Below are 24182 nucleotides of genomic sequence, written 5' to 3' on the forward strand. Positions count from 1 at the left end.
ACCTGTAATCCTGGCACTCGGGAGGCTTACGCAGGAGGACTGCTGTGAGTTAAGGCCAGCCTGAACTACATAGCGAGACCCTGTCTCTCAAAACAAAATTGGATATTGGAATCCTTACAGACTAAATGGGAGATGCCCAGCTCTGCCGTTGAAAGAGCAGTCCTCCTCCCACTCAGCAACACCAGAGGGCATGGATGTCAGGAGAGGTCTTCCGAGCTGGAACCTAAACCTTCACAGAAGTTATCTCTGCAAAGGGCTGGCTGGGAATAATTATTTTATTATTTAGTCAAAGAAATGATTGAAGGGCTGGGGATTTAGCTCAGTGGTTCCACTGCCTGCCTCACAAGCGCAAGGTCCTGAGTTCGATCCTCAGTACCACCCCCAAAAGCTCAAATAAATGACTGAATATTTGTAAACCACTTAATTAAGGCAGTACCTAGCAGATGGTTAACTGCTATAAAAGTAACTCACATGAAATAAATCTGTTTCCTAATTTTCCTACAATAGACATATTACTGGGCTGGGGATTTAGCTCAGTGGTGCCACTGCCTACCTCTTAAGTACAAGGTCCTGAGTTCGATCCCCAGTACCAAAAAAATAAAAAACAATGAAAAAATATTACTTAGATACGGAATGATAAAAAGTAATTTGTAAAAGCCTTCTGGCTCCATTAGAGAAAGAGGCTTTTTATTTTTTTTGGAACATCAACAGGCTTGATGGCTAAAGATTCAGAAAACTGAGCCCATGAAAGGAGCCAGATCTGTCTCCAAGTGCCCGGGCTTTCGTGGCTTCCAGAGGGGGAACTCACAGGCTGCTCTTTTCCGAACACTCGCTTTTCAAACTGAGCTCGCACAGAGAGGCTGTGACCTGATTTCTAAGTCAAATCTTTATTCGCAAGTTCCTTCCTGATAATGCAGCCACAGGAGAGTGGCAGGCAGGTGTCCCGCCCTCAGTTTCCAGAAGCTTCTCCAGCCAGGAAGCAGCAACCGAGAGGCCGGCCTGCTCCTCTTTGGCCTCTTCAGTGTCACGAAGGAGACCGTGCACAGGGCTGTCCTCAGGACTGCAGGGCTCCTCAGCAATGTTCAGAGTTCCCAGAGTGGCAGGGTGGACAGAAAAGTCGCCCTGGAGACCCAGCACAAGGGGCTGTGACCCCACTCCCAGCTCCCTGGGCCAGCACAGCCAGGGGCTCCATGCCCTCTGAGCTGCCAGGCTGGGAGGTGCCCCACTCACAGAAAGGGCTGTCATCGGCCCTCAAAGTGGGCTGTGATCTGTTCCAGAGTCTTTCCTTTGGTTTCGGGGATGCAGAACAAGGTGAAGAGGACACTGCAGATGCAGAAGGCAGAGGCGAGCCAGAAGGCACCATAGGGCCTCAGGGCCTCCTGCAGAGGGGACAAACCAAGTAGGCACGTGGCCACAGGACAGGGGGTCCCCACGCCACTCGAGCAGCACCCCGACCCCAGCCTGCCCTGCCAGTGCCATGCCTATTCCGTCTCCACCCAGCTTGGCAGAGCACAGCCTGGCACCTGCTCCGGCTGCCTGGCCAAGCACTAGCCATGCTGTAGGGCTGGGGAGACAGGCTCGTCGATGAAGCGACCGCCCTAAGGTCAGACACACCATCAAGTGACACCTGGGCACCTGCTCCTGGGAACCCCTGGGCCCGAGGATCCCCGTCCTCCTGCGACGCCACTCCAGAGAGTTCTCTCCTCTCGGTACCATGGGGAGGGTGAGTAGCTGGGTGCTCATACGGGCAGAGGGTGCTGCTCAGGGGCACCTGGGGACATTCAGGGCCCAGTGGCACGGAGGGGGCCATGAGCAGTCCCTTCAGTCAGAGCCTGTTACCCTCCAGGGGCCAGCTCCTCCTCCTCTTCTTGAGGCCTCCTGGACTGGGCATGTCCCTGGGTCATATTAGGTCCTTTGTCACCTCCTTCTTCGCTTCTTTCCCTCCTTCCTTTGCTGCCCAACCCTCCCAGCCCGAGCGGGTCCCAGGCTCCTGACTCCGGGCCTTTCAACGACTTGCTGTCCACCATAGCCCACCGCCTTCCTGGCCCTTGCTGTAAAACGGATGCTGTCCACCTCAGTCACTGCTGGCCTGGACACGCTGCGTGCCAACAGCCTTGGTGGGAAGGAATCCTGAACAGACTTGCACATCTGCTCCAGGAACGCCCTGTTGGCCAGGAAGTGGCGGGGAAGGGCCAAATCTGTGTCATCTACCACAGGAAACAGCAAAATGACCAACTGAATCCACGTTCCCATCAACCTTAAGGTGCGCCTCCCGACTTCTGCTCCCAGCCAAGGAGGCTGGCTCAGAGAGGTTCAGTCACACACAGAGCAAGGAGGTGGATGGGGTGGGGCTGGGGCCTACACAGACTGAGGCTCCTGGCCTGTGCTCCTGACACCCACTGATGGGGGAACCCAGCCCTGTGGTGCTCCCGACAAGACAGACTGAAGATGCCTGAGGGGTCACAACCCATTTATCCCCAATTCACCCCGTCAGACACTGGCATCCCAGGCCTGTGGGGCCTCAGCCTGCACGGGAGGCCATGGACTCTGAGTCTTTTGCAACAAAAGCTTCTTTGCTGACTGCCTGAGGGGAGGCCACAGGCTGCACTCACCATGAGGCTGGTGAACTCTTTTGTCACCAGAAAGGCCATGAGCCAGTTGGTGAGGACGCAGACACCGGTAGCCACGCCCTTGATGTGCAGAGGGAAGATCTCAGACATGAGCAGCCAGGGGATGGGGCCCCAGCCCAGCGCGAAGCCTGCAGAGCAAGATGACATCAGGCAGGGGCTGTGGATGCTGGGCTCCCAGGCAAGCTACAGAGCCCAGGGGACCCAGCTACCCCACCAGTGGGCCCTGGGGTCCTGGATTCCTGGTCCCACCAGCTCTGTGCTTTCCTGCTAGGAGGCACTGGGCAGTCACCAGGCCTTATCTCTGGGACAAGAATAAGGTTGGATGAAAGGGACACACAAGGGCTTGGTGCAGTGCCTGGCATGTGGTCAGAACTATAAACCAAGAGGCCGCAATCTGCGGAAGAGAGGGGTGAGGCCGGGTGGGATCCTGCAGTGCAGGGCACGGGGACTGACAGGGACAGTGGCCCTCACCCAGCCTCCTGGGGGTCCCTTCTCACCGGCAATGAACAGGCACATGCTACCCACAGCCAGCCAGGCCAGCCCCAGGCTGGCGTCCTGGGGCTCCATGGAGATGGGCGTCAAGAGGTCCACATGGGAGGAGTTGCTGGAGCCGCTCTGGGTCAGCTTGAAGTAGGTGCCGAAAGCACTGGTGCTGAATACCATGACCACACCTGTGGGTAGGGTGACGGTATGCAGGGCACAGGGCATGTGGCCCAGGGGCAGCGGGCCCCAGCAGTGAGGCCTGGTACCTCTGAGAGGCAGGCCTGGCTCCCCAAGCACAGCTGGCCGGGCATCCTGGACTTCACAGCTTCCTGCCACCCACACCAGGCTGCAGGCCTCAGCCACCGGGGAAGCTTCTGAGCAGCCTCTCTTCCTACCCCAGCCCACCCCACAGTGACCAGGTCGAGGCTTGCATGACCCTCAGGCAGATCATCTCCAGAACCACACCTCAGTCCCAAGAGAGCTGCCGAGGGGGAAACTGAGGCTCACAGAGAGAAGTCACTTGCTGAAAAGGAACACAAGCTTCTGAGGCTCTCAGCTCTCAGTTTCCTGCTGGGAGCTGAAGCCCTGACAGCCCTTCTTGTAGCTCAACAAAAAAGCATGGGAGATGCTATTAGGCCCCAGCCTCGTTGGCCTCTGCCATGGGGCACCCTGTGCATGGAGCTGAGCCCTTGAGTCTCACCTGACAAGGCCAGGAGCGGCCTCCGCCCCACTCTGTCCATGATGAGGGCTGCTATGCCTGTGAACAGCACCTGGATGGTGCCCATGATGACTGAAGCCAGGCTGCTGTCCTGGGGGACACCGGGTGAGGCTGCTCAGTGGGCCATCTGGAGACGCTTCCCGAATTTTCTGCTCCTGTGCTGGGTGATAAGGCCCTGGGCTCCAGGAGGTGGCACTGGATGAGGCAGACTGGCCAGAGGCCTCTTACCTTGAACTTGGCCTCCTCAAAGATGGTTTCTGCATAGAACATGATGGCGTTGACCCCGGATAGCTGCTGGAAGGCCATCAGGGAAACGCCGATGACGAAGGGCTTGTAGATGCCTGGGTGCCTCAGCAAGGCCAGCTGGAAGCCCTGCTCCAAGGGAGATGGGGGTCAGGGTCTCCCCACCCTGTCCCAGAGCCCCTTTCTGGGCTTCTGTCCCCACCCACCTGTCCTCAGGTGTGTGGACAGTCTTCCCCTCCTCACAGAGAGGTTCCAACACTCGGGCAAAGAACCCTGTTTTCCGAGTCCCAGTCACCTGCAACGCACTCAGTGCTCACCTTGGCCCAGGCCCTGGCCATGTGCCTCCCCTGGGCCTCTGCATCGAATCTCAGCACTGCCACAGGCATGAGCCAGACCCCCGTCTACAGAAGAACCTAAGGCTCCACAGAGCCAGGGAGTGCAGAGTCTGACTCCACATCCAGATTCTCTCTCTTTTTTGTTTGTTTTTTTGAGATAAGGTCTTGTTATGTACCCCAGGCTGGCCTCAAACTCACGGTGATGATCCTCCTGCCTCAGCCTCCTGAGTGCTGGGATTATAGGCATGTGCCACCGCGCCTGGCTCCACAATCCAGACTCTTAACCTCCCTGTCCTACAGTTCCCTGGTTACGGCCCAGCTCTCCACACTGCATCTGTAGGGTGGGCCTTTCTCTTCCCGGGATGGTAGGAATCAAGTCCAGGCTTGCCTGGTGAGCTCTGAAGGTAGGGCCCAGCTAGGTGGGGCTCCAGCCAGCCCCTTCCTGCTCAGACAGGATAGCACGGTCTCCACTGAGGGTGCCCCTCCCCTCCCGAGTGTGGCTTTGAGACCCTCCCAGGCCTCATCTCTCCTGGCTCCCCAGCTCTGGCTCCCAGTCTCTCACCTGGTGCTCATCCCTGACGGGGGGCTCTTCCCAGCCCTCATCAGAGCCCCACAGGAAGCGCACGGTGGCCCTGGCCTCCTGGTGCTTGTGCTGAGTTAGGAGGAAGCGCGGTGTTTCGGGCATGCAGCACATGAGCAGTAGCATGAGGGTCGGGGGCCCGCACCCCAGCACAGCCAGCCAGCGCCACTCCAGGACCCAGCCTGCGGGGACAGAGTGAGGGCTGGGAGAGCCAACCTGGCCCCCTCACCACCCCAGGGCCTCGGCTTCAGAGGTGGGGCCCTCACTACCTCTGCCGCTCATTCCTGAGGTTGTCATCACCATTACTGTGCATCGCACAGACACTGTGGGCAATGGTGGTGGGACATCAGCACAATCACCACGCATTCAGTGACACACGGTCCTGCACTGCACTGTGATGTTTCGGGCTCCGAAACAGTGGTCTCACAAGATCATAATGGAGCAGATGAAAAATTCCTATTGCCTTGTGATGTGTCGTAGCCATGGCAACATCAAACTGAAATGCATTACACGTCTGTGGTGGTGCTGGTGTAAACAAACTACTGCCAGTTGTGTAACAGCTCAACATGTGTAATTATGTACAGTACGTAAGGCTTCATCATAAGAAATAACTTCTATTGGTTTATGTACTTGCTATATATATTTTAAAATCATATTTTAGAGTATACTCCTTATAAAAACATTTACTAGCCAGATATGGTGGTGCACACCTATAATCCCAACTATTTGGGAGGCTGAGGCAGGAGGATTTCAAGTTTTAGCCCCGCCTGGGCAATTTACTGAGATATTTTTATCTTTATTATTTATTTATTTATTTATTTTGGTACCGGGGATGGAACTCGGGTCCTTGCACTTGAGCAGCAGGCGGCAAAACCACTGAGCTAAATCCCCGGCCCCTACTGAGATATTTTTAAAAGGGCTGGGGATACAGCTCAGTGGTAGCGGCTTGTGTAGCATGAGGGTTCAGTCCTAGTACTGCAAAATAAATAATGTGTCCCTGCTATGCAACACATGACTTTAAGCAGCCACGAGACAACGGACGAGGAGCGGGTCTGCATCACCATGGTATTGGCATAGAGCGACCCAGCAGGACTGCGTGAAGAGGAGGGGGTGGGAGAGTAGGTGTGTGCATTTCTCACGCATGCGCAGCCTCTGGAGGCCACCAAGACACAGGCCATGCTGGCTCTTCCGGGGAGGACCAGGGCAGAGTGGAGGGACTTTGCTGGACACGCTCTCCCCCCGTGCCTGTTTCAATGGGTTATTAAAGTATGAATGAAATGAGAGACGTGGTGGGGTTCTGGTATCTTGAAGATACAAGAACAGCATAAATACAGAATTAGCCAAAGGGATCCCTGACAAAGGGGCCCAAGAACAAATGAACTCAGGGTACTGCCTCTCTAGTTTTTAATTTTTCCTAACCCTAAGGCTTACCTAGCCTCACTTCCTTGGAAAATAGCTCAGTGATAGCCATGAGGTGTCTGTTTGTCTTCTGTGTTGGGGGACAAGGTGGGCTGTGGGATTATGTGGACAGAGTTGTTTTATATTCTTAATTAATTTTTTTACTTGTTTTATGACAGGCAAGTCATAGCTGTTCCACACAGTCCAGTTATTGAGGGATTACTGCTCCCATCGGAAGCAAACGTGTCCCCACATTACTCTGAGGGTGACAGGGTTAACTTACACCAATGGAACAAAACCCAGAAATCGATCAGTGAAAAGCAGCAGCAGCAAGTGCAAATGAAGGTGACCTGCAGGTAGTGCTGTAGGTGAGTGGACACCCAAGTTTCTGTCCCTCAAACCATGGATGCCAACACCTGCCCCAGTGGGGGTTCAGACTCACGGCAGGGCTTCCAAGACAGCAGGACTTTGAACTGGGACGGTAATTTGGTAATGACAAAAGAGCAGAGAGCTCCATGTCCCCCAGAGGGCACATACCCCAGGCTGGGCCCCAGCCCATCAGGCCCTGAATGCCTCGTGCCCCCTTTGACTCTCAAGCCATCCCTTGACAATTCTCATGTGGGGCCTGCTACCACGTACTTTTCCTGTGTCACTTGATCTACTTCCCCAACATATCTCTAGTTGAAGACAAGGAAACTGAGGCTCCCAGGGGCGGCGAGACTTGGCCAAGGTCACACAGCAGGTGGCAAAGGCCATCTCCAAACTTGGGACTGTCAGGTGTAAAGCCTGCCCTCTTTCCACTCCATTTCTAGTAAGATCACGTCAATTCCTGAAGCTTCGCCAGGCTGCTTCAGCTCTGCCCCGGGGGGCCCCCTGGGAACTGGCTTCTTTCACCTGGTACTTTGCTCCCCACGAATCCAGCAATGATATTCCCTTTGAGCTCCTGGCTGAAGACTTCTGCAGTGCCCCTGGCAAGGTACTGACCTGACCAGTCAGCTCCCTCCACATCATGGGAGTGGGGTTCTGGGATGCCCTCCTCCAGCTCTCTCTGGGACTCAGTCAGAAGGCCCGCACACCCTAAGGTCCCTGGGGGTGGTCTGGGGGTTGGTACCTTGGCCATCGGCTGTGTGATCTCAGGCAAGCCAATGACCTCTGTGAACCTCAGTTTCTACACTATGAAATGGCCACATAGCCATTAATAGGCCCCAGAAGAGACCATACAAACCCTACCTGCCAGGTAGGCCAAGAGGATGCCTATGACGACCATCAGCTGCACACAGGAGCCGAGCAGTCCCCGGACTGCTGGGTAGGCAATTTCAGAGATGTAGACCTGTCAGCAATTAAGACGGGACTTTAGTGGGGTCCATGTGTTCTTAAAACCTGAAAGCCCTCACTTGGCCTTTCTGAGCTGAGGAGTCTGCACTGCCCCCACTGAGCAGAGCCCTTCCCAGGTTCCATGACCAGGAGATCTGGGGCAGGGGTTTAAAGGGACTAAGGGTAATGGGTGGCTGCTGTGTGTATGTGAAGGAGTGGAAGTGCAGAGCTTCCAACACTCACTTCATGTGCATGGGTACCATGATAACGCAAGCACCAAGGCAATGTCTGGGGTAGGGCCCAAGCTCCTGCCCGATAACCAACTCTTGCAGCTGCCCAGGCTGCTGTAAGGCAAGGTGCCCTTGCTTCGAAACACAGAAACTCCCCACCTCAGCCACTATGGGGACCACCAGGGCATCACTCACATGTCTAGGTCATTCCATACCTTATGCCCATGGCTAAGATGTGTGTGTTTCCCTGGCTTAAGAAGAAAAAAATCAAAAACAAAACCCATAGCCCTTTCGTCCTAGCAGATGTGGGTGAAAAGAGAGATGGGGTGCCCGGGAAAGGGCCTGAGAGGCTTTTAACCCTCAGCAGGGTGATGGTTGGGTGGACAGTGGGCCACGCCTGTGGCCAGCAGCAGTTCGCTGGTCACCAAGCAATCCCAGCTGCCAGGGTCCAAATCCTTCCCCAGATCCTGCAAGGGCCCGGGACTGCGTGTGCAGTCTCACCGAGCCTGGAAGCCGGCGGATGAGCAACGCCTTAGTACCCACTTACGGGGAGCAAGCCCAGGGAGCTCTGCCCAAGGAAATGACCAGGTGTGTGGGCGAGGGGCTGGCAGTGAGCAGTGAAGGGGAACCCAGAAGCCCCACCCCAGGGTCAAACCAGAACAGGAGTTTCCTGCCAACCGTCCAGTAATCAGTGACCTGGTAGGGGAGATCTAAACCTGAATTCGAGGTTCTGTGCCACCCTATTTGTAGAGGGTTCAGAGAGGGTTCAGGCGGAGAGTCCTGCTCACTAGCTGTGGCCGCTGCCTGGGCAAAGGTCTTTAGCTTTCCGAGGTTGTTTCAGCCGGAATTCGGAGCTAAAAACGGTGGGTCCTTCCCAGGGCGTGGTGAAGCTAGCAGGAAGTCTGCTGGCCCTCGGGAGCCCCCAGGCCGCGAGACACTCACCGGGGCCACTAGCGAGGCGACGCCGCAGGCCAGGCCGGTGAGGAGGCGGCCCCCGAGCAGCATCCACACGTCCTGGGCCGCAGTGATGAGGGCAAAGCCCGCCACGAAGGGCGCGGTGCAGAGCAGGAGGGTGAGCTTGCGCCCGGCGTGGTCCACGAGCCAGCCGCCCAGCACGCCCCCCGCGGCGGCACTCAGGGTCACGACGGCCTGGGCGGGGGCGACCGCGGACTCAGGTGCGGCTCTGAGGGCTGGGGTCCCGGGCGGTGGGGAGGGCGGGGAGGCTGGGGGGGGGGGGGCGGGAGCCGCGGCTCACCCCGAACCAGGAGGCGGCGCTGTCGTCCAGGCGCGGGGCCGGGGGCGCCGAGCGCTGCAGGCTGGGGATGGCCGGGGAGCTGTAGCCGAGCGCGAAGCCGAAGCTGAGGGGGCCCAGCGCGGCAGCGAAGGCGGCGAGGAAGACTCGGCGGCCGCGGGGAGCGCTGCGGGGACAGGGCCGACGGTGAGCGGCGCCGCCGGGGTGGAGCGGGAGGGCTAGGCCGCGTCCCGGGTTGCTCACCTGCCGCCCGGCCTCAGGAGCAGCGGGATCTCTTCCCGGTTCTCAGGCGTCATGTCGACGGCCTACGCTCACCCCGCTGGCGCCGACTCGGCCGCCCGAGTCGCAGCTGCTCGCGCGACCGCGGCCTCCGGGGCCTCTTCAGAAAAGCCAGCCAATGGGCGATGGGGGCCGGTGCTGGGGCGGGATCGCAACCGCCCCGAATGTACGAGCAGCCAATGGGAACGCAAAGGAGGCTAGCCTGCCCGCTAGGACCCGCCCCATTAAAATCAGAGTAGACCAATGGAAGCACAACGCCGGTTGCACTCTTGGAACCGCCCCTAGGACAGAAGCTGTCCACGGCCCAGGCGGGACGGAGTTTGTGTGCAGCCTGGTCGTCCAATGGGAGTGCGGTGCGAGTCCGGAGGCGAGGCCAGGCTGTCCGGGAAGTGAGCTGGCCAAGGAGCGTGGAGGGCGGGATTACTTTTTTCCCTGAAGCCCTGCCTGTTAATCTAGCTCCAGCCAATGAATGAGGACAGGAGCGGAACGAAGGCGGAGCACTTGGACCCCGCCCAGACCCGCAGGCCCGGATCGCACCCGCGGTTTCTGCTGGGTGGATGAACTCTGGCCCGGGTCTGGGTTTGGAGGCGCTTTACCTCTCCGCCTGACCCAGCTCTACCCCCTGAGAGCTGCAGGGCGGAAGATCTCCGAGCAGATTGTCCTTGACCTCTTCTCAGACCCCGAGACAGGCTCCAGGCTTCCGCTGGAGCGCTTGGGCGAGGCGCAGCCCTAACCCTGCCCGCCGCTCCCACCTCTGTTCTCCTAGCCTGCTAAGGGCTGCCAGGCGGGGACCACTGGAGCCTCCTGTACTGAGGACCAGCGATACGCGGGACGCCCATTCCGCTGTACCCTCATGTCTAACAAGGGGCTGATCATTATCTTCAGGAGAGTGGTGAGTATAAAAGAACAAACACCACGTACTCACATGCGGATAGTCACTTGACTCACTGCAGTCACCTGACTGTACTCGCAGCCAGCATTTTAAATCTTGACCACAAGATTATCTTTAGAGACTTAGGCAACTGTTCTTCTTATACAGCCACTCGTGCTTGTTGTAAATTCTTGCTGCAGCACGTATCACAGATTTGTAATAGCTCCTTCGTGCTAGGCCCTTTGCATTGCCCCGTGGGTCAAGGCCCCCGTGCAAACTGGGACCTGGACCCGTCACTGAAGCAGCCAGTCGGGCACAGTGCCACCTTCTGAGCTGGCTAGTGCCACCTTCCGAGCCATGGAACCCTGCAAACCTGTTTCTGCCCCCTGTCTAGTGTTCTGCCTCCCCAGGAATGTGCCCATATTGTTGCCAAAACAGCCTCCGAGCCCCCTTTTATAAGAGAAGCACCATCAGCCTGATGAGTAGGGTCCACCTATTCCTAAGATCTGTGACTCTTGCCCAAACATAGGCAACTTTAATGCTGCCCATTTGGAAGAATGCTCCAAATGGCCTGTAGTTTTTTTTCTTTCAGCAAGAAATCTTTTTTTTTTTTTTTTTTTTAAAGATGGAAGCAAAAATACAGATGTAAGCTGGTTGTAGTGGCACATGCCTATAGTCCTAGAGCTCTGGGAAGTTGAGGCAGGAGGATCATAAGTTCCAGCCCAGCTTGGGCAAGAGAGAGAGAGAGAGGGAGACACAGACAGACAGACAGACAGACAGGGGCAGGCTGTGGATATAGTTGAATGTGAAGGCCCTAGGTTCAACCCCCCAGTACTGGAAAAAAAAGGAACAATAAACCTAATCAACAAAACTGTTGGTGGGACTGAGGTGTAGCATGTAGTTGATTTTGTATCCCCCATATGTGCAAAGGGCATAACAAGACACGAGAAAGGAGATGCTAAATACTGCAAAGAATGGGAAGTCACATGTAGTTAACTGACAGCACCTGGTGCACCAAAGAACCTGTGCTTGCTGCTCTTGTCTTAGGCCAAACAGGACCTGGGCTCCTGCAACAGGGACTGGTCATGCTGAGCTGTCTGCAGCAGGCAGAGAGGGAGGCCTTGCTGGGTATGCAAGGAAGGAGGACCTGAGGGTCCTGTCAGACACGGTCCTCTGCACTGACAGGGAATGTTTGCCACTCTTCCGAGCCGCCGTCACAGGGGACAAACTGGTGATGTAAGGCAAGCAGAGACACAAGAAAAAGGAATCAGCTGCCTACAGCTCAAGGTAAATTACCTTTTTTTCCCTTATAAATTATAATTTTTGCAAATAATGTCAGTGCAACTGGATTCTCCCTTTGATCGCTTCTGGCTGGAGGCTGGGATTTTATTATTTCTTTTGCACTTGGCCCAGTCCACATTTTTTCCTGCTTGCTTTGAGGAGGGAGCCAGGGAGGAGCAGGGAAGGTAGGTACCTGGTGAGAGGGAGGGTGACTGTCGGGTTCCTGTGAACTCAAACAGGGGCTACCGGTGCAGAAAGAAAAGTTATTTATAATAAAAAGCAGTGGGGGCTAGGGATTTAGCTCAGTGGTTTTGCTGCCTGCCTCACAAGCACAAGGTCCCGAGTTCAATCCCCAGTACCAAAAAAAAAAAAAGCAATGGCTTTTCTTTATAAAAGAAACATAATGTGTAACATAAATCAAAGCTGTAAATGAAAAAATAATTTCAAGTATATAAAGTATAAGAGAAAGTTGCAGTAAATAAGAATGAACATTTTTGATTTATTCAAAGTTTCAATCTAAAACCTTAATGAAATCTACCACCTTTATTACAAGGGGACTGATGGTTCCTGAATGGAAAGAAACAAAGGTCAAGGAGGATGGCACCGGACACTGGAGAGAGACCCAAACTGGCCGAGGGTTCGGGAGGTCTGGTCCAATGGACTGCTGACAGGCAGGAAGCCATATGTTGTTGAGAAATGATGTGAGAACTGTGTAAAGGGTATAAACCTCCATATGAAAACTAAAGACGGCAAGTGAGACTCAGACTGTTTACTTCAAGTCAATAATGTCTTCATCTGACGAAGCTATGAGTTGAAAGAGGCTGCTGCCTGAGCCTGAGACCGGGCTGCCCTCTCTGTCCACTGCAGGGTCCTGGTCGGAGCTCACTGAATGGCAGCAGCCCTCAGGGTTGGCCTCAGCTGCAGAAGGACTTTCCAAGGAGCCCGATGGGATCCTAGGAGGGAAAAGTCACAGTCAGGGCTCCATGGGAACACGGAATTGGCCCTTCTGAGTGCTGCTGCTCACTGGCTCAAAGTTGTCTCCTGGCTGCTACCTGCAGTGTGGACAGCAGGCGCAGGGCTCCCCACGCCTCCTTCTTTGGCTGCAGTCAGACAGCCCTAGCTCATGGGCTTCTGGGAGGAGTTAAGGCCTGGTGAGACATTATTTATTCACCCTCCTGAAGCATAAATCTACCTGAATCCTCCCAGGGCCTGAAGGGAAGGCTAATGCTCCTGGCACAGCCGAGGCTCAGCCCTGGCCCTGGCTGCCTCTCCAGCCTCCCAGGCCACTCGGTTCCCTCTACTTCCTCTAGCTCCTCAGGACTCCCCCCCATCCCCCCCCCCCCGACTCTCTTTTGATAGCTGCTTAATTAACTGAACCAAAATTGGTCTCACTTCTCAGGGTGTTCGTGATTGGACAAAGCCCACTTGGCCCTGCTCTGGCCACCTGACCTCACACTGTTCCCTACACCATTCTCTGTGCTCAGCTGTCCACTCGTCCTGTCACTTCTCTGGCCACACCGTGCAAGCCCCAGGGGGTCACAGGAGCTGTTTCCCTAGCTCATCATTTGCTCCAAGGCCAGTACCAAGTCACTTCCTTCCAAAGCCTTCCTTGACCCCTGGCATAGCAGACCTTCTACCTGCCACCTGATCACTTCTGAAATTTCTTCCTAGCAATGATTTGCCCATCTGTTACAAGTTTACTGTCTGCTTCTCCACACTAGAATATAAAGCCCCAAGGGCAGGGGCCGGGTCACTCAGTGCTGGAGTAAAGCAAGAATGAGTCCCAGCCGGCTCAGCCAGGCTCACTGTCGTTGAGAGTGCCTTACCTAGCCCAGTGTCCCCAGTCTGCCCTGCCTAGGTGTGGGGTACACAGCACGGTCCACTCAGCATCATCATCTGGGGTGAGGAACCGCCTGGGCTCCTGTGGGCCTTGTTCACTGGCCTAAGTGCCCCTGAAGGCATCTCCGGATCCCAATACTCAGCTCAGTGCTGGACCCTTCATGAATGTGTGATGAGGCAATGGAGCCTGGACATGTACTTGGGACCTGATGCTGGTGGGGGACAGCAGAGACCTTCTGAGCAAATCAGTGATTTATGTGCCACTGACCTCCATGCAGAAGGCTCGCCCTGCTTGTGGGCCCACCAGGCTGGACAGTGTCCAGTTCCCTGCACTTCTACTAAGCAGTCTCGTTTTCACAAATCCCCACCAATCTGGTGAGCCAAAAAGGACACTCAACATTTTCATTGTATTTAAGTTTGTGGTGCTGTAGATGGAACCCAGGGCCCGGCACATGCTAGGCAAGTGCTCTACCCCGAGCTCTACCCCTGGCCTTTTTCAGTGAGTGCTTGTTTGGCTGTGGCCTGGCAGCTGTGCCTTCCAGGGATCTCAGAGAGCAGCTGGATGCTTAGCCTGCACTGTGGCTGGCCAGGGGCCTCCCAGGCGGTGCTGTGACCCACAGGCCACATCCTACATGGGGGCTGCTCCCCCTCTTTACCTGTCACTGCTGGTTGATCTCACTGTCCCTGGCTTGGAGCCTGCTTGGCCTTCTAACCGAGTCCGGGCTTTTGATTTGACCTTTGCTGCTCCTTCTGACCTGGGTCCGCCTTCATCCGAGAGGCCTGGATTGCAGGGGACAATCATAGGTTAGAGCATCGTTACCCTGGGGCTGCCATGGAGACAGAAAAGCCCTTTTTGTTCTTGGTTGAGTAGCTGCTGTATTATTGGGCTAGAACTGAGAAGAAAGCTGATAGAATATATATTTTCATGAGGCAGGAGGACCATGAGTTAGAGTTGAGGCTAGGTAAAAAATTCAAATAATTGGTTTCCTTGTTAGTGGAAGAGCTTCCCCCTTTCTGATTGTAAAGTACATATGCACTGCAAAAAAAAAAAAAAAAAAAACAACACAGAGGCTCAGAAGGGTCTGCTGAAGGAGAGCAAGTTCCTACCATCCCACAGCTGGTGACTGTCATTCTCTAACCCAGAGACTTGGTTTCTGAAAAGCGCAGTGGTTTGTAAGAGAGTGATCAGCAGTGGGGATTTCATAGGGAAGAATAGTTAAAAATAGCAACATACAGATGTTATCATCACAGAGAAGGCACAGACTTTGAGAACCAACCGAGTTTGCAATGTCAGAGCCTCCCCTGCCAGGCGTCCTGAATGCCCTCCATCTTCAGTAAGCGCAGTTAAGCACTACAGTGGGGCAGGATGTGCTGAAGCTGACTGTTCTTGTAGTTTCATGCTGTGCAGATCCCAGTTCAAGCTTTCAAACCGCATCTTGCTGGTTTAACATGCTCCTGCTGGCTTGAACCACTGGTGGTGGTACATGCATGACTGTCCCCTGCTGCCTGATGAGGGAGTCATGCAGGTACCACTGGTGGCTCAAACTGATAGGAACATAACACGTTCAAATTGGAGCCACCCAGCAGTGAGACATAAGAATTATGGCCCCATCGTGAATGTGTTAACACTCCACTTCCATTTTTCCTTATTTTGCTTTTTTTTGTTGGTTTTTTTTGAGACGGAGTCTCACTATGTAGCCCAGGCTGGCCTCAAACTCATGGCAATCCTTCTGCTTCAGCCTCTTGGGTGCTGGGAATACCTGTATGTTCCTGTTATGGCTTGTGTCTAGATGTTCCCCCAAAGCCTCATGCAGTCATAGGTGAGGCTTTTTCAGAGGTGGCTGGATTTAAAGTGTGTGGTGCTGGATTAAGGGTGTGTGATTACTCAATCAGTCCACTGATTTGGCACTGCCCTAATCCCGGTAGCCTACAGAGAATATAAAAAAGGCAGAAAGAAGCTGCTACGGTCCCTTGCTTGGTCTCACCTGCCTGTTTGCCATGGACTGTTTTTCTCCTCTGTGATGCCCCTCTGCCATGCCACCCTGCCTTGGAGCCAGCCAGCTATGAACTGAAACCCCTACGAACTGGGAGCCAAATAAACTTTTCTTCCTTTAACTCTGGGTGCCGGGTATTTTGAGAAAGTAACTAAGACAGCACCACCACACCCAGCCATTTTTTCTTATTTTGTTTTTGCAAATCTGAACATAAGGCCATGTAGTGGTCCAGCCCTCTGACCATGATCATGGAGCATCATACTTCTCTGGTCAGCCACCTGTCTGCAGACTGAGGGAGGAGGTCACAATAAATATCTTGCATCTTCACTGGCCCCACACACTTGCCCCATGCCAAGGTGCTGCAAGAAGTGCTAAGTGAATTCCCACTTTTGGATGTACCAATATAAAATGCTGAGAGCTACAGGCTGTAAACTCCTTGGAGGTACTTTTCTAGGATATCAGGCATACTTTAATTTTTAAAAGTCATATCACAGTAGACATAGTCTTTTATAAACAGTCTGTTTTCCCCTTTTACATGGATTGGGCAGCTTCTGCACTGATAAATACAGATCAGCATCACTGTGGGTGAGATAGTGATATGATATTCCTGGTGTAGATGTATTATAGTTTATTGATATAAGTCATTTCTTAAAGAGAAAGTTTCTTTTTAAACTTGTTTGTTGTTGCTTTTTTGAGACAGGATCTTACTATGTAACTAGGTTGGCCTTGAACTTGAGATGGTCCTGCCTCAGCCTGCTGAGTATACTATCATGCCCAGTTTAATTCATGTTTTTTGAGGGTGATTAATATTCCAAGGCAGAGCCAGCTGGTCTATTTACAAACAGTGAAAACACAAACATTGAAAGCCATTACCTAGCAGTTCCCTGCGGGTCCTGCTTGCTATTTCTTTAATCTCCATGCGAGACAGGGATAAGGAATGAGTGACAGGAATGGCAGCGATGCCCAGGCCGATGGAAGTGGGCGGGGTGATGACCTTGGAGACTAAGGGTGATTTCAGAGGTCGCTCGATGCTTCTGCCGACAAGGTTTCTAAGTGGAATCTTGTACAGATTTTTGGACTGAATTTCACCTGAAATATGATTCAGAAATGAACATGAGAACTTTTGGTTCACGTTATTTACAACAAAACAATTTTTTGTTTCTCAACATAGTGTGAAAGCGATGGAGCCTGATGGCTTTGTGTTTGTTAAGGGCTTCATTTTCACGTGTAAATCAGACGCATTCACTACTGGTCATGCTTGGACAGGAACACTGGCCAGACAAGAAAAGCAAAAAACTGCCCGTGGGGGAGCCTTGAGCTTTATCTTAACAGTGAGCAGTAAAGATGGCTGATGTGGCAGTAAGTTATGAAAGCGCTGTGTTCACAGCCATGCAGGAACCGCGGCAGAGGCCTGGGGCTTACAGGTAAAGCCAGGCCAGTGAGAGCCCTGTGAGCTGAGTGATACTGAGGCTTCGTGACTCTGCTTCTTGCTGTGAAAGCCACTGCTGTTATCATCCCGAAAGAGAAACAGCTGCTGCTGCAAGCTGGAAGATCTCTAGCCCTTAATTCCCCTCTCCTTATGGAAACACTTTTTTTCGTAATGGGATTTTTAAAAATCACAAGTTTCTTCAGGATGCAGCCAGTGCATTCCGATTGCAAGCTTTTCTTCTTTTTGCCATGCTGAGGCTGGAACTCACACTAGGCAAGTGCTCTACCACTGAGCCTTGTGCCCAGCCCTGCAAGTTCTTTTTTTTTTTTTTAATGGCTCTAAATAGTAAGTTCTTTAGGCAGTAGTTGCAGGTAGGTATTTGACAAGGGCCAAGAGAAGTCAGCATGGATTAAATGTCTGTCCACAAGACCTCACCTTCCCCCAGGGAAGAAGGGAACACAGGTGTCTCCCGGCCCGGGGGTGTCTGTGGAGAGCTCTGGGCGCTGGCCCCCTTGGAGCTGCCTCCGGATGAAACCTCTTGCACAGCAGCGGCGGCTGTGAAGTAGATGTCCGACTGAAAGGGAAGAAGAGGTGTCACTGGCGGCTGCTGTCCAGCTGCTGTGCCTGCAGGCCCTCCTGCCCTTTCTGCCTTTCCTCCACCAGGTCCCTGGGCTCCGCTGCACCCTCCCGACATCCTGGGGGCGTGCAGTGCAGTCCTGGGTGCCCAGCTGGAGGCTAGCTCTTAAACACAGCCACTACTAAAAAATTATATAAACTGAAATATGTTAAAAGCAAAGGCACTCAATATCAAAATGCAATCACTCCTGACTACTGGGCCACATTTACTGTTATCCATGCTCTTGCAGCGTCATTAGCAACAGCATGGTGGGAATCCTGCTCAGCTCTTTCCAACTCCCCCATCAGGGGCCACAACAGATGCTGGAAATCAGTCACAGTGGGACAATCGACACCACAGAAATCAGCAAGGGCTACAAATCAGAGCTTTTGGTTGTCTAGACTTAAAGCCATGGAGGAACTGTTAACAATGAACATCAAACTTAATGTGTTGAACTGGGCATGGTGGCACATGCCTGTAATCCCAGCTGAGACAGGAGGACTGCAAGTTTGAGCCTGGCCTGGGCCAACATAGTGATTTTGTGAGACCCTGTCTTAAAATATAAGATAAAAATAAGAGCTGAGATTTAAGTAGCTCAGTTCAGGGACTCTGGATTTAATTCCCAGTAACATGCACGAATACACCCACACACACAGCTAAAACTCTAAGGAGTTCTGGTTTAATTACTATGATTTGTTTCTGGATAAGAAATAGTTTAACTGTTGGTCCTATATCAGGTTTCTTGATAATAAACATATTGGAGGAATGAGTGCATTGAGATATAAATGTTAACTGAAAAATCATGATTGAATTGCAACTATAGGCTGGCTATGGGTAGAAGAGCTCAGTGAAGATTAACTTCATGTGAGAGCCAACTGGCTGTGGATTTTAGGGTAAAGAACATTGCATATTTTATTATTCTTTGTAAATTGAAAGCTTTTCGTATCAGTGAGATTTATAATCAATTAACGCATATACATTTATAGTCTACACACATGACTCCTGGGGCACTGGGGTAGGGGTTGAGCTCTGCAGCACCCCACTGGTGCTGTCCCTCACCAATTATGATCAACACACAGACCAGGCACATGCCACAGGGGAAGGAGCGGGGACACCAGCCCAACCGGCAGGACCAGGGAGGCCTCTGTGGGGCTGCAAGGCTGTGTCCCAGAGACGGAAGGCACCTGGGGCGTCACGTGTGCTCCTGCATCCCTCGGCTTTGCTCAGTATTTGCGTTACTAGACATAGGTTAATGGATGAGCCATATCACACAGGCACAAACTTCAACTGAGGCTACAGAGTGGTACGGGAAGAAAGGGAAGAAAGGTTGCAAACTCTTACTTTTCTGGACTTGGACTGGCCTGCAAGGCCACAGTGCCATGAATAACCTGCCCTGTCTTGAGGGGTGGGTGGATGGATTTCTCCTCTTGGCTGAGTGCTTCCCAACTGCCACCAGCACCCAATAATTCCATTCACAAAACCGAGGAGTTTGAAGCCCGGGGAGGCCACAAGTGAAAACCCAATCCATCAGTCTGTTCCTGGTGTCTCCACCTACTTCTGCCACTGTGACATCCAGCAGCGCCCACATCGGCCTCAGGTGATGAGCAGCAGGTCCTGGCCTCACCCGGAGCCCCTTACAGACACGCAGTCCTGGTCTTACTCACCCTGGAGGCCACAAGCTGCAGCTGCGGCACGACCGCTGTGTGGACCAGGTTCCCGTTCACCACAAGGCGGATCTCCATGGAGTCGGGAGTGAAGGCCAGCAGGTAGGGGAAGGCGCAGACTGCAATGGAATGGGCTGTGACTGTCTCATCTCCACGTCCCTCCACATGGCAGGTCCCCTGGGCTGAGATGGCCTTCGCTCCTAGGACAGCCTCCCTTACCTGCCAGAGCTCTGCCTCCTGGCCTTCGCCTGCCAGAGTCCTGTAGGACCTTCTCCCTATGTCCCTTATGGTCCCTCGACACAGGCCATCCTGCCTGGAAGCCTTTCCCTTTGCCCTCCCTTCAAGGCCCACCCACATGTCCCTAGCACTTGTCTGTGCTCCTCTAGCTGCACATCCAGGCAGCGGGTGGGTCTTTCTCCTCTCTGTCCTTCAGTGTTCCTTGGGTTCAATGGGTTTATTCTTTGTCAAAGCTCAGCACTTCTCCGTGCAATGGTCACTGTGACACACTGAGCCCCCACCCTGTGCCCCCACCTTTGACCTCCTGACCGGCCCCTTCAGTGCCCTCTCTCATGGTGAACCTGTCCACTCTCTTGTGACTCAGTCTGCCACATCCATGCCCTGGCCTGTCTCTCAAATGACCTCCAGTGGTGGGGCTGCAGTTTTTCGGGTTCTTGCGCTTGCGCAGCAGGCGGCGAAACCACTGAGCTAAATCGCTGGCCCTCTGCTCTCCTTTTGACTGTGTCTCATCTGTCAAGAAAGTCTGACCAGTCACTGGACCAACTCGGCTTGGATATGACCTCCCAAAAGGCAATGCGCACTTGTGGGTCTTCAGCCACAAAACAGAGCACCACGGATGCTGTCCTGCAGGCTCAGAGGCAGGCAAAATTCGAGTCTGTGATTCTAGACTTCCAGGTTTCAAGATAATGCAAGGAGGGTGCTGGGAACAATGAGCCTCTCAATGGAGAGTCAGCACGCAGGGGCTGGCGGGCTTGCCTTTGAGTTTTAGCAAAAGGAAAAAGTGAGGGGGCCAGGGATTTAGCTCAGTGGTGCCACTGCCTGCCTCGCAAGTACAAGGTCCTGAGTTCGATCCCTGGTACCAAAAAAAAAAAAAAAAAAGGAAAAAGTGAGGCCCAGCACTGATATCCAAGTGCTGAAAAAATGGTATTTAATTGCTCTCAAGTGCTCAGGCACTGAGAACTAGGAGAAACACCAGACAAGAGACCCAAAAGTGGGACAAAAAGAAAAGGTACAGTGCAGTACTTAAGAAGAAAAGGCGGACTTAGAGAAGCTCACACTACATTTAGGGCAGCTGGCTCCAGCCCCCGAGTTCTCACACAGGATGGAGCAGTTTAGATGGATCTAGGAAGGGGAAGGTTCCTCTGCTGAAGGTTTTTCTTACCAATCGCGTAAGGAGCCTGGTTCCAACAGAACTGGAAGTCCGATGCGGAGGGTTGAACCAAAAAAGAGCCGCCATTAAATGGGCAAACCTTTTTATAGATGCAACTGTCTGCAACACAAACAGCAGCGACTCATTTTGTTAGTGTCAGCACCTAGATCACTGCAGCTAGAGAAATGGGAAGCAGGCGGCCAGAGCGACATCCTCCCCCGGAGTTCCTCACCCATAGCCGCCACTGGCCTTGCCCAGAGCTACCGCCTCAGACAGGAGGCAGCAGAGCCCAGATGGTGCTACTGCCACACACACTAGGAGCTGCCGCGTGGGGAGAATTTACTGTGTGCCAAGCACCGAGCTTTAAACACTGCTCCATTTAATGGGTACAACTTTACCAAGTAGATGCTGTTACTATGCTCATTTTACAGATGAGAGAATTGAGGCTGGAAGAGGTGAGATGCTTGTCTGGAGGCTCATAGGCAGTACTAGGGCAAGGCAGGAGTCGGACCCTGGTCTGCTGGGTTGCGAAGCCTGCCTGCTTTGCTCCTGTGCCATCCTGTCTTTCCTGCTGGCAAAAGGCCCAGAGGGACACTTGCAGGGACTCTTGGTGGAGGAAGCCCCGAGAGGTGGGTCACACTCTAAGCCTCTCAAGAGGTGTGGCGGGCGCTGAATACTCTTGGCCGAGTTTTATTAGAATGGGAAGCACTTGATAAGGCCTGCTTACTTAAATTACCTTGCTCCCGGCCTGTTCTAAGCTCTGAACATGAAGTCAATTGGGCTCAGATCCTCTTAGAGTCCATATAGAAATGAATGCTCCTTTTGTTTATGACAGAAGCCCATGTTTAGCCTACAATTTTATTAAATTAATTAATTAATTTAGAGATAAGGTCCAATTTTTAATTTGCTATGTAGCCCAGGGTGGCCTTGAACTTCCGATCTTTCTGTCTCAGCCTCCTGAGTGCTGGATTACAAGTATGTACCACCACACCAGGCTTTTAAATTATTTTTTAAAAACTCAGCTTTATGGATATATAATTTATAAACCATAAAATTCATCCATTTCAAGTGGGTAAGTCAGTGAATTTTAGTGTATTTATGGAGTTTTACATCACTACCAAATGTAATTTTAGTATTTTCATCACCCTACAAGGAAACTGACTGGTACCTACTAAAGAATCTCTCTAGTCTTCCTCCTCGCTATAGAGGACTACTAATCTACTTTCTGTCTCCATGGATTTGCCCTTGTGGCCAGATGATAGAAATGGCACCATACAGTGTGTGGCCTTGTGAATCTGCTTGCACTGAGCAGTGTTTTGAGGCTTGTCCAACTGTGGTTCATTCCTTTTTATGGCTGAATAATAATCCATCATATGGTGATCCTAGGACTCTGGGAGGCTGAGGCAGGAGGATCACAAGTTTGAGCCCAGTCAGGGCAACTCTGTAAGACCCTGTCTCAAAAAAAGGGGGGGGGCAGGGATTTAGCTCAGTGGTTCTGCCACTTGCCTCGCAAGCGCAAGGACCCAAGTTCGATCCCTGGTACCAAAAAAAAAAAAAAAAAAGCAGGGGATGTGGCTTAGTGAAAGGCCCTGGGTTCTGTCCCCAGTACTGTGCTGCCTGGCTCTGTCAATTTAAAGTACCATCTTGCCCAGCTCTCCCCAGTCTAGACAACAAAACCGGAAATCCGTCATAGGCACAGACCCCAGTTTCTGTACATATTCACCAGCAGATGGGCATCTGGGTGTTTCTGTTTGTCAGGAACAAAGGTGCTAAGACACTTTGTGCAAGTCTGTGTGCACATATGTTTCACTGCTTCTTCTTCTTCTTCTTTTTTTTTTTTTTTTGGTTTTTTGAGATGGGCTCTCACTGTGTAGCCCAGGCTGGCCTGGAACATGCAGCAATCCTCCTGCTTCAGCCTCCCCGATGCTAGGACTACAGGCATATACATCACACCTGGTTTCACTTTTCTTGTGCACATACTTGGCAGTGGAATTGCTCTTACATGTAAATCATAAAATTTGTTTTATTCTGAATGTTATTTGCTATTAAATACTTATTTTGTATTGATGCCTAGCACATTTGTGGGCTTTATTACTTTTTCCTGTGCTTTGTTGTAGAAAATATGAGAAACAAAAACAAAGAAGGAAAATAAAATCATCTATGGCTCTGCCTCCCAGGGAGAGTACTGATGACGTTTTGGTATTTCCTCTTCAATATTTTTATTAAAAATGAAGAAAAAATCAAGGACCCGAGTTTGATCCCCAGTACCAAAAAAACAACAAAAAAATTTAAAAACGAAGAAAAAACAAAAAGAAACGTTTTAAGCAGAAATACAATTGAACTTTAATTTCCTTGCTTCTTTTTTTTTTTTTTTTGGTACCGGGGATTGAATTCAGGTCCTTGTGCTTGTGAGGCAGGCAGCAGAACCACTGAGCTAAATCCCAGGCCTCCACAATTAGACTTTAAAAAGTCATTTGCTTTTGGTGTTTTTTTTGGTATCGGGGATCGAACTCAGGTCCTTCCACTTGAGCAGCAGGCAGTGAAACCACTAAGCTAAATCCCTGCCCCATTTGCTTTTTGATTATATTGTATAACTTCTGTTTTCTTCCAGAACATGATTGTTTACATTGCTGTATGACATTTCAGTATTTGAATGTAACAAAAAGTCTTTTCTAGTATCTGCTTGTTTCCTTTTAGTTTCCAAAGGATTTTACAAAGATGACTGAGCAGATAGATAATCAAGCAGTCATCTTGCTGATCAGTCTGGTGATCTTTCTTAAAATAATTCCCCCTGAGCTGCCTGGCTCTATCAGTTTGAAATCCCATCTTGCCAGCTCTCTCCAGTCTAGACATCACGTCTGCCTGTCTCAGAGACCAGATCATTGCTGTGTAAAATCTGCATATTAAAATTCTCAGTGAGGCACAGAAAGTTTCTGTCACACTGTTAAAATAATTAACTAATGAGATGTTGGTAGCTGGGGTAAGCCCAAGGAAGCCCAACTCTGTGCAAGGTCATATTCTAGAAAACCAGAAAGCACTAGTTAACTCCAGCTAGGATCTTCCATTGTAACAATCCAGGTAAAAATAGTGGGAAAAAAAAACCCAGAAAAGCAACAGCAGCAGCAATACAATCACACACACACACACACACACACACACACACACCCCTATGACGATACACACAGGTACACACCACCCTCATAACTATGTGAAGATGAACAAAGAAGGCAGGAAGGAAACGCATTCAATATTATCTTGGCTCCATGAGGTGGAATTATGCGTAAAATGTTTTACTTTGTTTTGTATTGAGGTATAACTGACATAAAATTGTACGTATCTAAAGTGTACACTTTGGTAAGCGTTGAGATGTGTATGAGCCCACAAAGCCAGTGCCACTATCAAGATCATTAACAAACACTGCTGTTACCCAAGCTTCCTTGTGCCCTTTTGTAACTGTTCTCTGTCCCAAGACAAATGGGGTCTGCTTTTTGACACTATAGTTAGATTCCATTTTGTAGATTTTTCTGTCTTCTCTTGGCCTCATTTTGGATCCAGCCATGTTGATATTGTGTATATCAACAGTTCACTCCTTTTCATGCACAGCTGTGACTCCATGTATGTTATCTGGGCAATAAGTTA

At 51.8% G+C, this 24182-nt stretch overlaps 2 protein-coding genes and 1 long non-coding RNA gene across 13 annotated transcripts in view; 1 reads left to right on the forward strand and 2 right to left on the reverse strand.

Annotated features, from left to right (window-relative positions):
- Positions 1–871: 871 nt before the first annotated feature.
- Positions 872–9586, reverse strand: Slc2a8 (solute carrier family 2 member 8). 2 transcript variants are annotated; one of them, XM_004849339.4, is made up of 11 exons: positions 9427–9586; positions 9187–9349; positions 8874–9080; positions 7618–7717; positions 4972–5171; positions 4060–4203; positions 3814–3922; positions 3128–3301; positions 2613–2758; positions 1231–1379; positions 872–1122 (listed from the first exon to the last, which is right to left on the reverse strand). In XM_004849339.4, exons 1-10 carry the CDS (start codon positions 9477–9479, stop codon positions 1242–1244), a joined length of 1434 nt encoding a protein of 477 aa, XP_004849396.2. In that variant the 5' UTR covers positions 9480–9586; the 3' UTR covers positions 872–1122; positions 1231–1241. The 2 variants fall into 2 exon arrangements, with proteins under 2 accessions (XP_004849396.2, XP_004849395.2); XM_004849338.4 differs by having other exon boundaries at positions 872–1379.
- On the forward strand, positions 9028–12377 carry LOC106009771 (uncharacterized). 3 transcript variants are annotated; one of them, XR_015439740.1, is made up of 5 exons: positions 9028–9106; positions 9217–9369; positions 10229–10354; positions 11519–11620; positions 12168–12377. It is a non-coding gene; the product is annotated as an uncharacterized LOC106009771 (long non-coding RNA). The 3 variants fall into 3 exon arrangements; XR_002396574.2 differs by lacking the exon at positions 9217–9369 and having other exon boundaries at positions 9088–9106; XR_001183759.3 differs by lacking the exons at positions 9028–9106; positions 9217–9369 and having other exon boundaries at positions 9727–10354.
- Garnl3 (GTPase activating Rap/RanGAP domain like 3) overlaps positions 12094–24182 on the reverse strand; it is a 151198-nt gene continuing 139109 nt past the window's right edge. For 7 of the 8 annotated variants that reach the window (XM_004849334.4, XM_087182728.1, XM_004849333.4 and 4 more), the window contains 6 exons: positions 20556–20663; positions 19157–19275; positions 17312–17450; positions 16321–16536; positions 14110–14233; positions 12094–12567 (listed from right to left, as the gene is read on the reverse strand). In XM_004849334.4, coding sequence (XP_004849391.1) covers positions 12384–12567; positions 14110–14233; positions 16321–16536; positions 17312–17450; positions 19157–19275; positions 20556–20663 — 890 coding nt within the window. In that variant the 3' untranslated portion in view covers positions 12094–12383. The remainder of the gene's footprint in view (positions 12568–14109; positions 14234–16320; positions 16537–17311; positions 17451–19156; positions 19276–20555; positions 20664–24182) is intronic. The other variant, XM_087182727.1, reaches the window with a different exon arrangement.

The sequence above is a fragment of the Heterocephalus glaber genome, unplaced genomic scaffold (genome assembly GCF_053883595.1).
Source record: "Heterocephalus glaber isolate CG9 unplaced genomic scaffold, H.glaber_assembly_v1.0 deba00001479, whole genome shotgun sequence".
Lineage (NCBI taxonomy): Eukaryota > Metazoa > Chordata > Mammalia > Rodentia > Bathyergidae > Heterocephalus > Heterocephalus glaber.

What these genes read in the sequence shown, in the direction of transcription:
- Slc2a8 (XM_004849339.4), bottom strand. Translation starts at nt 9,479, where the DNA reads ATGACGCCTGAGAACCGGGAAGAGATCCCGCTGCTCCTGAGGCCGGGC. An exon ending in TCGCCTCGCTAGTGGCCCCG is followed by an intron (nt 7,718 to 8,873) that starts GTGAGTGTCTCG and finishes AATTGCTGACAG; the next exon opens with GTCTACATCTCTGAAATTGC. An exon ending in CCGTCAGGGATGAGCACCAG is followed by an intron (nt 4,204 to 4,971) that starts GTGAGAGACTGG and finishes CCCTTGGAGCAG; the next exon opens with GGCTTCCAGCTGGCCTTGCT.